We start from the raw sequence: 12,611 nt of genomic DNA, 5'->3' as shown, positions 1-12,611 counted from the left end.
CAAAAAATCGGACCATAACTGTAGATCTGATGGGATGAACAAAAATCGGCCTCACGTAATATATATAAAGATGATTCGTTAATACATTATTTATAAAAACAATGTATATTTTGGGAGCTACAAACAAAAAAAAAATCAGTTTTTTTGAGAAAAGTTCGTGTATATATATTTTATAGCTCAACTAAAAACGTTATAACAATGTTGCGTCTAATATAAAAGAAACCAGTTATTCAACTATACGTCACAGCTTAAATTTTTAATTTCTGATAAAAACTGTACAAAAAAACTAAAGCGCACCAACAATTCTGCCTCAATGCGCTCATATTTAACCTTCTCAATAATCTAAAAAGGGCTTATCAAAGACATCAAATTAAAACTAACTCACGTAATGTTAAAAAACAATGGGAACTGATCAAGAGCATTTGCAATATAGATAATCAGGATAAAAACAGGAATCTACTTAATCTGAAATCTAACCCCTCAGAGTCGGTAAATTATGCTAATCAATATTTTACCAGTATCGGTAAAGAATTAGCCAATGAGATCCTTAGCAAATCTCAATTACCTGAACATCAGAGAGCCAACTTAATAAAAATTACAAACTCAAATTCGAACTCCATGTTTTTGACACCTACTGATGATCGGGAAATCAAACAAATAATTTGCAACTTAAATTCGAGTTCAGCCACTGGTTGGGATGGAATCTCTTCAATTTTCTTAAAGATGGGAGCTACGGTACTTAGCAAGCCGTTGGCAAACATTTTTAATCGTTGTTTTGAAGAAGGGAAGTTTCCGGATGCGCTGAAGAAATCCGTAGTCATTCCAGTGTTCAAGTCGGGGGACAGAGACTGTATAACCAATTATAGACCAATTTCCTTGTTGCCATCACTATCTAAAGTCATCGAAAAACTTATAAACAATAGACTTAGATCACATTTGGAGAAAAATAATATACTTTCGGCTAACCAATTTGGTTTCAGGGAACGTAAATCCACTAGTGATGCAGTTAAAAATGTAACTTCACATATAGTTGACCAAATTGACAATAACAATAAGGTTTTAGGAATATTTCTTGATATAAAAAAGGCTTTTGATACAGTCTCTGTCCCCATCCTTCTCAAAAGGTTAGAAAGCATAGGTGTTCGAGGTCTTCCCCTTCTACTACTAACCGATTACTTGTCAAATAGGACACAGGCTGTGAGAGTAGGGGAACTTCTTAGCTCTGAAGAAAAGGTCCGTTATGGCGTTCCACAAGGTAGTGTCCTTGGACCTACTCTCTTTTTAATATATATCGACGAGCTATGTCACCTTACACCAATTAATGGACAAATAGTAACATTCGCTGACGATACAGCCCTAGTTTTCCATGATAGTACTTGGTCTAAGTTAGCAAAGACAGCACAACTAGGATTTAACCAAGTAATTAAGTGGCTAAACTATAATCTCCTTACCTTAAATTCCTCTAAAACTAAGTATATTACATTTAGTATACGCAATAATACTCAGCCTACGCCTGGTTTGATTACAATCAAAGCTCATTCGTGCTCACTGTTGACTGAGTGTACATGCTCTGTTATCCAAAGTACTGATTCTATAAAATACTTAGGTATTGAGTTAGACAAAAACCTGAATTGGAATAGATGTCTATTCCAATTCAGGTTTTTAGAAATCTATTACAAATTTAACTAACAGGGTTAGAAAGCTTATATATATATTTAAGAATATCCGTCATGTTTGTGATGTTAAGTTATTAACCACCATATACTACGCACTTTGTCAATCAATAGCAACTTATTGCATCACAGCATGGGGTGGTGCTGCGAAAACTACATTAATTACACTTGAGCGCGCTCAACGTGCTGTTCTCAAAGTTATGACGTTTAAACCCTTTAGATATCCGACACAGTCCATTTATAAAGATACGTCGGTTTTAACAATAAGACAATCATTTATAAAAGGCCTAATCCTAGCTCAACATAAAAACCTTCCAGACCACCCCACTTCACGCCGCAGACTTGACATTGTCTATACTATCCCCGCATCGAAGACTGCTTTTGCACGAAAGTTTCAAAAAAATCTAGCCCCTAAACTGTACAATATAATAAGTAAATACATTCAATTGCGTAGCTTAAGTTTATATGAGTGTAAAAGACTATTAGACAAGTTTCTGAATACCCTTAACTACGAAGACACAGAAAAATTATTAAAATAAATGGCAAAACACATACCTACCTATCCATACACATACACACACACACTATATACATACATACATCCACATACACAGTACGTACATTATTTATACCTGGTGTGCATAGTGTTTTTTAAAATTAAGCCCTTAATTTAATTGAACTGTGTAGTACGATTTTACTAAGTAAACATCTATTTGTAATTACAGAATGCATCTGTATTGTTGCATACTCTACTTGTTTACGATTAAGTTAACGCTTAGCAACATGCTGATGCCGGCATGTTAGAAATAATGCAAGATACCGTCAACTGATATTATTTGTTCGTCTCATAAATGTATACGATTCTAATTTTATTTTTGCTTACACATTTGTAACTACTGTTAACATAAATCCTATGCAATAATATTGTGTTTGCGGGTGACGAATCTTACTTCACCGTGATACAGTTTTAACTAGTACGGGGAGTAAAGGACTCATTCTTCTCATAATGTATAACTTTACAACTAAATTAGTTTATTTACGTACCTAAATCAGACTGATGTATGTACCTCCATCCTTACCTATTTATAAGTACTTAATGTAACTTTTAGTTGTGTTATTGAAATAAAAAGAAAAAGAAATATTATGCAAAGAATAGTCCTAATTAACGGGTATTAAATGAAAGAACATTACATAAAACACATGAAAACGATATTTTGGAGTGGAATTATAATTTATAAATTGAATTTATTTGATAAATAAGCAAAACAACGGTTTCGTTTCGTACCTAATCTCCTCCTTTGAAAGTCGGTTAAAATTTAAGTTTTGTACACCTGGACTACAAAGGCGAATGAATTGACGCCTCATTTATCAAAATCAGTTCAGTAGTTCCATGTAAACAATACATTACACGTAGACAGCAAAATCTGCCTATTTCTATTGTCTGGGAGAGGACTCTGACTTCTGTCACAGGTTTTTTTACCTAGCTCAGAAGTCATCAGGGACTTCAACACCTATTTTGTACTTTGCTTCTGTCAATTTTTTTTTTAATTTTATTTTTCAAATTCATTTTATGAATTATGATTTCACTCCAAAATGTCGTTTTCATGTATTGTATGTAATGTAATGTTCTTTCATTGAATACCCCATAATTAGAACTATTCTTTGCGTAATATGAGCGCATTAAGTTAGAATTGTTGGCGCGCTTTAGTTTTTTTGGTACAACTTCCACAGTTTTTATCAGAAATTAAAAATTTAAGCTGTGACGTATAGTTGAATAACTGGTTTCTTCTATATTAGACGCAACATTGTTATAACTGTAATGTACTGTATTTACCTCAGTATATCATACGATGTAATGTATTTCCAACGATTCGGCAACACGAACATCACGCGGTACGTCCGGCTCTGCTCACGGCATAATATCGACTGGCCCTAACTGTCAGTGACGTCACCATGACGTAAGCGCTCGAAGCGTCAATACACTACATCCCTTCCTTTGTTTATTTTTCGAGAACTAAGTTAATCATAACAATACATAATTACATACCCAACGTTCTATGAATGCGCTGGTACCATTGCCTTGGGTGGACTTCTCCAAGACTCCGAGATCTATGACTTACCCCACTTGGGACTTTTGTAATCTTCAATTTCTCTACTGTATTGTCGATAGCTCCTGTAAGTCGGATACCTGAATCCCTTTTCCTTTCCCCCTTTTTCCGTAAAGTCTAAGTGCTTATACTTAATCCCCTTGTTTTTATAATCGTCAAAACCGTTCCTAAAATGTTCGTGATATGGATAGTGGACTACATCATCGGGTAATGCCTAACAAAACAATTCGTAGCCAACTCAGTCTGTGATAATTAACTTATTTAGGTACTGAGTTTATTATCTGTATTAATTTTGAAATGATTTCATGAAGCTCCAACTGCTCCAAGTTAGTAGTTTCCCTCTAGAAACCTCTCATCTAAGTCACTGCATGAGCTAATGAGCTTATCATTTGGGAGTGGTCTGTGTGGAAATACTATGATGCAAGGCCTTTAATTTTTCTTCGCCTAGTTGTCCAAAACAGTTCTACCAAATAAAACTGTGGCCCCAATTCTTTATATTTGATTAGCTAGACAATAAGAGCTGAACAATCATTACAGTATTAATGACATTCTTCAATTTTGGTGACAATGACGGTTCATTTTTTTTTCTATAACCCATGACGATTGAATGCTGACATGATGATCATGTTTTGGTTTATCTCTGGTCCGTTTGTTATTTATTTACATTTCCTATTGTTAAATTTAATTTTTCTACACCTTGTGTAGCTTTCTACGACCCGAAAGTGATTTAACGAATCCTATTTGAGTACTCGATAATGGCTCACTATCTTATCTCATTCTTTTGCTTATTTTCAACTTTCAATACTGTACAAGTGTACTTACCGGTTACAATGCCACTTAAGCTATAAGCTACACTGCCAATCTAAACCAAGTTGTTCTTATATACAATGCATTATTATTAATACAATATACAGAACTCCAACCAACTTTGATTTGACAAGGTAGGGTTGTGGACTAAACAGTATAATTACAAAATTCAAAAGTTCATTTTTTCAAGTGGGCCTCAAGACTTGGAAGTTTTTTTATAAAAAAGGCAAGCAGGCAAGGTCACTCTTATACTTCTGTGTGAGTAAAAGAGGCCTTACAGGACTCCATTTACGCTAGCCACTTCTAGTTTTTATTCTCCTTTTTCTAACTGCATGTTTGAACTTCTGACACAATTAACAGTCTTACAGAAGCGAATGACACATCATCCGAATAAAATATCTAATTATGCTTACACTAATAATATGAGATATTATAACCACATTACAAGATACACAGTACCCACAGTGCAGTGTAATTACCTTGCTACTTTCATCTTTATAGTGAATACAGAACGGAGCTACGGAGCTGTATCTTTTCTTTCAGTGCTACGGATTAGCTATTTAAATTCCAAATTCCTTGTCTCTCAGAAAATCAAGAACCCATATGTGATTGTTTGTAGCACATCTTTTTTTTTTTATACATAGAAATAATAATTAATTGGCAACCATCAGTATCACTTACATCAATCTCACACTGATTCTGGTGAAATTCATGTTTACCTTTTTTATTTTGAAACGTGATTGTTTAGTTACATACGCTTTGTGCACGTACATTTTCTGTTTACTTTATTATGTGCAACATTTATACAAATTCACGAAGATAAGCTTCCTATGCAATTTGTGCTGAGTCAGTGATACAGCATGTTATACATTAAATATTGAACCAACATTAGTTTTATTTTTATTATCACTTTCAGAAGGTCAATGATAATTGCTAGCTTGTGCAATTTTCTGTGTATGTTCAAATAACATGTATACCTACATTTTAGACCAATAAAAACTTATTTTATAATATTTATTTATTGTAATCTTATATTTTATACACAAGATTCTTTATAAATCGGTTTTCAAATGTATGTGTCCCGTCCAATAACTACGAGTTATATACATAGTATCTATAGACCTGCAAATGTGTTTATGTGTATATATATCTACAATACAACGCAACGTCCATCAATCGAGAGCAAATTCGTTAGATACTTGTGGTAATGTGAAACCAGGCAGTTGCTTATTCATTACCCATATTACATACCTATATATGATAATGACTGCACTGTTCGCTATGTTCTTTGTACATACATATAAATATATTGTACATGGTATCGTGTGGTATCGTTCACCACTAAAATGGACTTCATGTTTTCTCTAGAATTCTTTATTTTCCCGCATGTAGTCTAGTATGCGCGTGCAGACGGTTAAAACTACGAACTACATACATACATAAGCTAGCTGCATAGCTTAATTATTTAGTTTTTATTTTATATATTAGTTGGATTTATTTTTATGGCTATCTACTTAAATTTAAACATATATTCACATTTTCAACCTTTGACATACCAACTCGTAGGGTAGCTAACAATATGCCTATGGAACATATCGGACGTAGGTTTACTAATAAAACATTCAATGTTTATTATTTCATAATTTCTTTTTTTTTGTATAGTAGCCGTGTGACATGTGACGTTTGGTCTGAAGTCACAATGTTATTTTAATATCACTGGTACTTATTTACAAGTATCCATTTATGTACCGTAGTTGTGTAATGAAACGTTCACAATTTAGTTTTTTGCTATACACTGTATTCAAAAGTTGACCGAAGCGTTAGCGAAGGTCTCCGTTTTAACTTGAGCCAAATGCTTTCGTTTCTCCTCTACAGGTCACAATTTCCGACCGATTATCATGAAATTTTGTGACCAGATTAAATATATTTTTTCCGATCCAGGTTTTGGTAATTTTTCAAACTGCGTAGATTGGCATTAAATAACTAGTGCCAATAGCGTCCATGGCGCTTAAGACCCTTGTGAGTTCACTATGATAATGACAATGACTCAACGAACCAAGTGTTTCACAACATAGCCACTAGTAACTAATTATAGTGATTATTATGAATTTGCTAAATAATCACGACTTCAAGCAGACACCTTCATCCCTTCCTTTTCAAATGAATGCAGTGTCCATGTAAAGTTCTGCGAATTTCGTTTAAATCTTCGAAGCTTATTAGCTATGTAATATAAACGTCACGAATGACCAGTAAGTGTTTTTCTGCAACCGTTTTTTTTTATATAATTATTGGATGTCGCTGACTAGCAGCCAAGTTAAAGTATTTGCAATTGATATCCACTAGATTATGGAATAAGCTTACTTAACTCATTGTTTAATTAATTTATATCTTTATATCGGCAATACTCCTTTTTTTATTACATATTACTGTATAAGGTAGCTGTTTGATTAGCTAACCTCATTTAACACTTTAAACTCTCGCGTTTTGTACACATAATTAATGTCTATACCGGGTCTAACGCGATTAAATTTCATTATTTTACCTTTTTTCCGACGTTTCAACTAGGTTGCACTAGCTGTGGTCACGGAAGACTGACGTCCCAGCAAATGTCAATTGAGATTTGAGATATTGGTAAACAACACTAAACTACCCGACATTAGTTTATATAAATGTTCGGGGTAGACAAATAAATTTTACCTCACCTCATTTATTTAAAAATTTAATCAAAAGTATACTGACTAGATTGTAGACTATCCAGTTTTTTTTAAATCAGTATAACTGGATGGATGGTCATGCCAGTACCTCAAAATCAAATCTATAAATAAGCCAGATACATTTTACTTTATTTGCGTTCGCTGATAATTTATTATATCTGCACAGTTCACTTATATATATATATATATATATATATATATATATATATATATATATATATATAATTTCGTTTGGATTATAACTTTACCCCGCTCTTGAGGTCTTCAAGCGATTTCTTGCGTCATATTAGAAACGCTTTATTGGATGACCTATTACAGGGTATACCCATTTATTTTAATACAACGTGTGGTGTGACCTTGCTGTCAATTGTATGACGATATAATACAACATCAATGTATTAAACAATAGGCCGTACTAAGTACGATGCCGATTTAATGAACCTGTCGATTGACACCAATTTTGCTATACACAGCATGACTATTTAGTCCTGGCTTTTTCAGTCTATATTTATATTATTTAATGAGCAGACAAAAGATATGCCTATTTGCATTGACCGATTTAGTAATCAGATTTTAATATACACGTGACAATTTAATGTCTAGGATCGGGAACCTGCTAGGGTACTAAGCACCTATGTCAATTTAATGAACAAATCAATTCATCTGTATTAAACGATTTTGTAATCAGATTTGTTATTTCCGTGACAATTTAATGCACAGGTACGTGAACCTGCTATCTCAATTTAATGGTCAGATCAGTTTATCTGTTCTAACTGATTTTGTTGTCAGATTTGTTATTTACGTGACAATATAATGTCCAGATACGGTAACCCGTATCTTAATTTAATGGCCAGATTAATCTATCTGTCCTAACTGATTTTGTTATCAGATTTGTTGTTCACGTGACAATTTAATGTCAGGTCTGGTAACCCGCTATGTTAATTTCATGACCAGATCAAATTATCTGTCGTGACTGATGTTGTAATCAGATTGGTTATTTAATGTCCAGGTTCGGTAACCCGCCATGTCAATTTCATGACCAGATCAAATTATCTGTCGTGACTGATTTTGTAATCAGATTGGTAATTTAACGTCCAGGTTCGGTAACCCGCCATGTCAATTTCATGACCAGATCAAATTATCTGTCGTAACTGATTTTGTAATCAGATTGGTTATTAACGTGACAATTTAATGTCCAGGTTCGGTAACCCGCCATGTCAATTTCATGACCAGATCAAATTATCTGTCGTGACTGATTTTGTAATCAGATTGGTAATTTAACGTCCAGGTTCGGTAACCCGCCATGTCAATTTCATGACCAGATCAAATTATCTGTCGTAACTGATTTTGTAATCAGATTGGTTATTAACGTGACAATTTAATGTCCAGGTTCGGTAACCCGCCATGTCAATTTCATGACCAGATCAAATTATCTGTCGTAACTGATTTTATCGTAACTGTTATTTGCGTGACAATTTAATGTCCAGATTGGGCAATCTGCTAGCTGCAGCTGTTTTATGTCTATCTAATTACCAGATAAATTTATCTGCTATGATTTCATAAAATCATGACAATTTAATGTCCAGATTCGGTAATCTGCTAGCTACAGCTGTTACATGTCAATCGAATAGCAGCGTTTTACCTTACAATAAAACGCTTAGAAGCTTAATGACCAGATAAATCTATCTGCTATGTTTTCATAAATCGGTTTCATTATGCCATCCATAATGTTACGTGTGACAATTTAATGTCCAGATTCTGTAATCTGCTGTTTCAAAATAATCAAGTCACTTGGGCTCCTGATTGGGAATCACCTTACATATTCACATTACTCGTAGCAAAGTAAATATTTTCTTCCTCTCACTACAATAATATTTAAATAAACCAACTATGTATTACATTTGCATCACACAATTGCATTCTGATGGAACTAAGTTGCAATAATAAAGCTCCAGTTTGAACATGTCAACCATGAATGTAGTGTCATTGTACCTACCTACCTACGTTTAAAAGTGGAAGTCAACATGAAATTATTTGCAGTGTTGATGCCTGGCAGGCTATAAGCTTTAAACAGTGCTATTAACACTGGCTGCCTCCGAGATGTTTTTTTTAAATTGTAGGTAGATCTAATTGTTGTTAGTCGACATCCAACTTTAAAGCCTACAATTATAATTGTAACGTTCAACGCTTCAAAGATCATATTGCTAGATGGCGTTACCGAATGGAAATATTGTTTTCTTTGTTTTTTAGAAGTGAGTGTGAAAGGTGTACCACCAGTGCGTACTCTCACTTATCACTTGTTTGAAACAGTGGATTCGATTTTAAACCAATTTTTTGCACACTGACAAAACTTGATAATTAATCGAGATCGACTGACGTGTCTTCCCTTTCCTCTTTTCTTGTTTTCCTCGTCGCCACATGTAATGTACTGTATTTACCTCAGTATATCATACGATGTAATGTATTTCCAACGATTCGGCAACACGAACATCACGCGGTACGTCCGGCTCTGCTCACGGCATAATATCGACTGGCCCTAACTGTCAGTGACGTCACCATGACGTAAGCGCTCGAAGCGTCAATACACTACAATAACGTTTTTAGTTGAGCTATAAAATATATATACATGAACTTTTCTCAAAAAAAGTGTTTTTCTTTGTTTGTAGCTCCTAAAATATACATTGTTTTTATAAATAATGTATAAACGAATCATAATATATTTAATAACCTTTCGTTTGATATAGCACACGTGTATGACTCATGGTATTAGTTATAATTTAGATTTTGCAAATTTCGGCAGCGGTCACATGTATAACGCCATTATTTGTTACTCAGGCACTATAGAGATTGTCTCCCAGCAGTTTTATAATCCTTTTTATATTGCTAATAACATACTAGAAGCTTATGCGAATTATCCTGAAAATGGCCAATTTCGATTTTTTTAACTTTAATGCATTTGTTCTAGCAAATACCTACATTTTGATGCATCATTTTCACATTTTTGTTCTGATTTTGATTATTTTGATAGCATTGTATGGCTTGAGACATCAGCTTTCATTTTGTAGTACATTGCTTTAACGTCCGACTTTTGGTTTGGTTGAAAAACCCAAATAATCGAAAAAAAAAACATCATTTTTATTTATTTTTAAATTTCTCAAACTATTCTATATTTTGGTACATATAGTGTATTAGCAAAATATATAATATTTTATTGGCTTTCGTTTAATACCCCACACGTGTATGTGCAATGCATAGTTTGGGTGCAAAATGCAATATTCGCAACGAGGTGGGAGTCATTTTGGTGACGTCATTCCGCTGAAGTAGATGCCCGGCGCCGCTGTCTCCCGGCAGTTTTGAAGACCCAGTACCATGTCCAACAACATACTAAAATTTGGTAGCGGTTTCCGGATTTGAACTATATTCCCATAAGGCAGTGCACTATTGAGGCAGTTTTGCACACGCCATTGTTCAAAACTATCACAATAATGTTTTAACAACGGATTATATGAGATTTATTATATTTTGGTTAAATACATAAATTGCAATGTTTTAATTGGAATTACGGTCAAACAAAGCTGATTTGTCCCGGTAGCCACGAGATCGTACCGTGCCTACCCCCCAATAGGGTAGGAGAAAGGGTCGGCTCCCCAGGTCCAATCTATGCTATATTTCTTCCTACTTTGCAAGTTATATAGTTATAGCCGACCCTTCCCCCCCTCCCCCATTTTTGGGAGGTAGGCACGGTACTATCTCGTGGATACCGGGCCAAATCAGCTTTGTTTGACCTTAGGAACAATCGTGCCAAGCGGCATCGCCTGAGATAAAAGTGCATTCTCACTGCACTCACATAGCCTACGAATTCAAGTAAAAAATATAATACATAAATTCTGTAGATCTCGGAAACAGATCTACAGAGACAATTCTAGTCTCGTATTGTAACAAATTTAGTCTACTTTAAAAACTGTGAGAAGGTACCATCAAAAATTAGTCCTTTAATTATCGGCCAAATCTAAAAAAAGTAACCAAGTTCTCGCAGTTTTTTTCGATATTTTACAAAGTTGCGTTCGTCGAGGTCTCAAACTTGGATTATTCATTGAACCAACATCATAAACAAGTCTGCAAAAAATCAGAACTACCGGATATGACGCAAACGCTAAATGTTACTGTATTACTTACTTGTTTCTTGCTTAGAAAATATGTTGGGCGTAGCAAGTTACAGACGTTATAGTTTAAAAAATCTGACTGATTGATATACCTAAATAAATAAATACGGAGTACCACAGTGGTGCTCAAAACCAATAGAAAACTTAGTAATAAAATACATGAATACCTATTACAAGATTGGAAGAAAAAGTTTGTGTTAGGTGTTCGTGGGGCGGCCGGCGCTGTGGGGTCTGACTGTAGGCGGCCAGGCAGGAGTCCAAAAGATGCTGCAAATACTAAGATCAGAACTCAAATTTGCAGTACAAATTGCAGGTATGTTTGATTTTTTGAATTTATCAACAGGGAAGTACGAACTTTGGGTTGGAAGGTAAAATAAATAGCAGCCGCATGTATACATATAGTAAACTAGCGCCTGCGCCAAAGCTAATAATAGGGAATATTACGCGAAACTCTGCGGGGGGCGCCACTACCACAATCTGAGGGTCTATCGCGAAACAAGAAAATCGAAATTTCGTCATCTAACATCTCTGTCACTTGCATTTTCGAGCGATAAAGAGGCAGATAGTGAAATTTAGTGAAAATAGTGAAATCCTCTGTAAACAAACCGCCTTGATGCATCAATGTTATATTTTATTATCTCTCAAAACTTGTCAAAAACCTATTAAAGGTACAGTATATATAAGTTACTCTATGGTTTACTAAAAAGGCTAGTGCTGCACTCTGGTGGTAGAATATTGCAGTAATATCCCCTAATAAAATATACCATGGATGGTATGGTATTATGGATAATTAAAAGGTTTGAATAGAACAGAATACTTTATATGGAATCTGAAAGGAGATTAAACTGGAAAAGATTTATTAAGGAAAATAAAGAGTCGCTTCAAACTCTGGTAAATCCATGTGTCACATTATGCGATTTTGGTATTAGGAAAAGGTAATAGGGTACGTAGATATTGGCTGCGAGGGGCGCATGGATTTACCCGAGTATTAACATTACCTAACATAAGACAACCTGTCAACCGAACGTCATATTCAGCGAGGTAAGTACTTATAATTTTTAAAACCGTTCAAATTAATAGGTATATCTTTTATTTCGTCTTAAATATTATAATTTTACTTTATAAGGTATTTAAATACCTACTGTC

General features: G+C 34.4%; 1 protein-coding gene across 1 annotated transcript in view; it reads left to right on the top strand.

Annotated features, from left to right (window-relative positions):
* The window catches only part of LOC134754900 (2-Hydroxyacid oxidase 1), a 67,070-nt gene that overhangs the window by 54,269 nt on the left and 190 nt on the right, over positions 1–12,611 (top strand). The window contains exon 8 of the mRNA XM_063691372.1: positions 11,667–11,778. Within this exon, the coding sequence (XP_063547442.1) occupies positions 11,667–11,778 (112 nt within the window). The remainder of the gene's footprint in view (positions 1–11,666; positions 11,779–12,611) is intronic.

Source organism: Cydia strobilella, chromosome Z (genome assembly GCF_947568885.1).
Source record: "Cydia strobilella chromosome Z, ilCydStro3.1, whole genome shotgun sequence".
NCBI classification, from domain to species: Eukaryota; Metazoa; Arthropoda; class Insecta; order Lepidoptera; family Tortricidae; genus Cydia; species Cydia strobilella.
Note: the sequence above shows the minus strand (reverse complement) of the source record. Positions and strands in the feature narration are given on the sequence as shown.